The sequence below is a fragment of the Amphimedon queenslandica genome, unplaced genomic scaffold, assembly GCF_000090795.2.
Source record: "Amphimedon queenslandica unplaced genomic scaffold, v1.1 AMPQUscaffold_13339, whole genome shotgun sequence".
Lineage (NCBI taxonomy): Eukaryota > Metazoa > Porifera > Demospongiae > Haplosclerida > Niphatidae > Amphimedon > Amphimedon queenslandica.
The window spans coordinates 172,380-175,739 of NW_003546425.1; the positions used below are offsets into that span (position 1 = coordinate 172,380).

The window sequence follows — 3,360 nt, forward strand, 5'->3', positions numbered from 1 at the left end:
TGGAGTTAGTAACACTAACTACATTGAAGTAAGATCCTGTGTCCTATATAGGTCTGCTAATGAAGATACTCCACTTGATATGCTGGAGTTATATGTCAAGTAGAACAGGATCTATCCCATTTGCTTCTCTCATATTCACCTTAACTTATATGTATTAGGCTTTTTGTGTGTTGCTCCAGTTATACTATGATAATGCTTTATCTCTTTATACATTTAGTTGTTATTGTTATTATGATTTGTTGCCATTCCTTTATTAGTATGATAATTATTTGTGTCAAAAACATCAATAAACAGTAGCTTGTACATTATAACTAAACAACAATACAGAGAGACACAGCTCTCAGAAGTACATATGCATGTACATGTACATGTATATGACTGCTAACAGTTTCACATTAGCAAAGCTAGTATCATCATGTTTGTAGTATCTATGATATCATTAGCTAAAAAGTACTACTCTATTCCCTGTAAGTACGTACAATGTATGTGCTATAACATTCCAATGAGGTTATGATGCATCCAGAGCAGGTATTATAGCAAATTTATGTTCTACCTAATCCAGACTTCCCATACTGCATGCACATGCATAAGTGCTATCTACCACATGATACTGAGGCAAGAGATGGCTGACAAGGAGAAGAACAAACCTGCTCTAAATAAGAGACAAGTTAGTTTGTCATTAAACAGAAAGGAGAAGGACACTAATCATTGTTTTGCTACAACAAGTTAAGATAATTATGGGTCTATAAGATGCCAGCATAAATACTTCAAACGCACATGGATATGAAACAGGATGTACTTTATACACAAATTTATATGGATGATGTCATGACCAGTGTTCCTATGTTAATAAATTATGCTAATTAATAGTTATGGCTGAGGTAATGGCTGCCAGTAGAATTCCTTTTAGATATTTCACAGCTAGGCTGAAGCAAATATTAAAAGAGTCATCCAAGTTGTAAATGGTAAATTATTAATACCTAGAAACTTCGTAAAATAGTCAATGTCACTTTTGAGGCCTAGTTTGTCCCACTGGGCATGCAGTTAAAGGACACTGTGTTTACTTTTTTAAACCCTCAATAATACAAAAGGTCTTAGTCTTGGGTCACAATTAGGCCTTGATGTGGCACATCAACTAAAGGTCTCAATCTGGTTTTCTTTCCTCTAGAAATAAAAGTATTGTCAAAAAAGATATTTTTAAAGTGTGATGACTGTGATGACTTTTCCTTTAAAACTACTTTTAAAAATACTTGTTGAGGTAAATTATTTGTTTATGCTAGGTCTTCTTAATACACTAAAGCTATATAAAATGTCTTCAGCATGTATGTAATATTTTTTTATTGATTTTTTCTTTTAGCAATTTTCCCATGGTGTTGAGTAAACATGCCTGTTATAAAGTACAGCAAGGAAAAAAATAAAAGCAAAACAGAAAGAACTGGTTCATATTGAAGTTGAAAGAACTTTTCTGCATTTTAAAAGTTTTTTTAAGAATTAAAACTGTATTAAAACTGTATATTGTTTCTAGTATTAAGCACGTGAGCCCACGTGTTGTAAACGTCACTATAAAGTACAAATCATATTGGGTGAAATGAGGATAGCTACACGCCCAAGAGTTACCATGCCTAATCCAGGACTGATGCCCAAAATATTGGATCAGGCCTGATATCAGTACTGGTATAGCCCTGATGGCTATCATTCCTGAATCAGGAACGTTAGTCTGGCCTGATCCAGTATAAATGCTTATCATGCCTGTAGGCCCTGTATCATGGCTGACTCCATGATTGTATCAGGACTGATTGCCCAAAATTGGCAAAAAACCACGGTCCATGTCTGATATCAGGACTTTTTCAGGCTGACATCTGATAGGTGCCAACTCTTGGTGGTATATATCCTGTTTATCTATGATGCCAGAGAACTTGGCTGGAGGCAGTAAGTAAGTGGTGATAACCATTGTTGAGTACAGTGCTATGTAAACTATTAACCATAAGGAGAGAGTACATGAAACATCAAAGCTCGAACACAAATGGACTTTATCAGTGAACCTGGTATTAATAGATATATTCTCTGTCCTAAAGTACGACCAAAGTCCTGTCCAGGTAAAATGAATGCTAATATTGTAATTATTTATGTTATTTTGTAGAAATGTCATGCCAAGTGATTCTTGAAGCCAATCCTAAAGCAGTATCTGGAGATTACACTATTGTGTATCCAAATGGCACTGCATATACAGTTTATTGTAAAATGGACACCACAGACTGTGGAGAAGGAGGATGGACAAGGATAGCTTACATCAACATGACTGAACCTGGAGCTTCATGTCCTGATGGATTTGTCACTAAAGACTATAATAACATTGATCACAGTTTATGTGGGATTAATCTTGGTAGTGGAGGATGTCAATCAACATTGAAATAGCTATCAAGTGTTGTTTTAGTTAACAATAACTAAACTAAAACCTCTTTTAGTGAGCTCTAAAACTAAAACTGAAATTTAATTTCACCAGTGCTTATAACAATAACTAAAACTAAAACTTAAAATGCGAGTCACATTAACTAAAAGTACAACTAAAAATACACACTTGTAGTTAATTAAAATATTGCAGTATACTGACCACTGTACTGTTGGTGGGCTCAATCACATGTAAAAGTTTACTGACAATTCATGCACTGGTTCTTAATTTCAATGGTTTAATTGCTTTGACATTGACTAAAAGAGTTTAGTGAATAAAACTATAAGTTAAACTAAAACTAGAAGCATTGGAAGAATAAAACTAAAACTAAATTTAAAATAGATTTCAGATGTGATAACAAAAGCTAAAACTAAAAATTATTACCATTGCATAACTAAAACTATAACTACAATTATTGTACCATACTAAAAGAACTCTACAAAATACATGAACAAGCAAGATACATGCAACAAGAGACCACCCAACATTGACTTACATGTAGGCCATTAACACAATTAAGCAATTACTAACTCAATCTGTGCTTGCAATTACAATTACAACCACAAATTGTTTTCATAGTAGCATTACTAATATGTGACTGGAACTGACAAAAAGTACCATTTGAATTCATCTTTAAAGTCAAAAAGTGTCAACTTACAAGTGTTTTTTTTTGATAAAGCACTGTTTGCAAAAATTAGCAAAAAACTTTTTACACCATATCCAAAAAGATTATTTCAACTGGACATGTGCAAGTTGACCTTTTACTAACTCAATAATACACCCGCACACTTTTTTCATACATGTAGTAGCATTACTGATAATTGCTTTAATAATTACATTAATCCTCACGTACAGCAATACCAAAGGGCAATGAAAGAGTCCCTTCTAATGCTGCTGTTCCTCATACTGGC

The 3,360-nt window shown here is 33.6% G+C and overlaps 1 protein-coding gene across 1 annotated transcript; it reads left to right on the forward strand.

Annotated features, from left to right (window-relative positions):
- Positions 1 to 2,008: 2,008 nt before the first annotated feature.
- Positions 2,009 to 2,415, forward strand: LOC109582995 (uncharacterized). Its single transcript, XM_019998111.1, has 2 exons — positions 2,009 to 2,096; positions 2,141 to 2,415. Exons 1-2 carry the CDS (start codon positions 2,024 to 2,026, stop codon positions 2,413 to 2,415), a joined length of 348 nt encoding a protein of 115 aa, XP_019853670.1. The 5' UTR covers positions 2,009 to 2,023.
- Positions 2,416 to 3,360: the final 945 nt, after the last annotated feature.

What these genes read in the sequence shown, in the direction of transcription:
- LOC109582995 (XM_019998111.1), top strand. Translation starts at nt 2,024, where the DNA reads ATGGACTTTATCAGTGAACCTGGTATTAATAGATATATTCTCTGTCCT. An exon ending in ACGACCAAAGTCCTGTCCAG is followed by an intron (nt 2,097 to 2,140) that starts GTAAAATGAATG and finishes GTTATTTTGTAG; the next exon opens with AAATGTCATGCCAAGTGATT.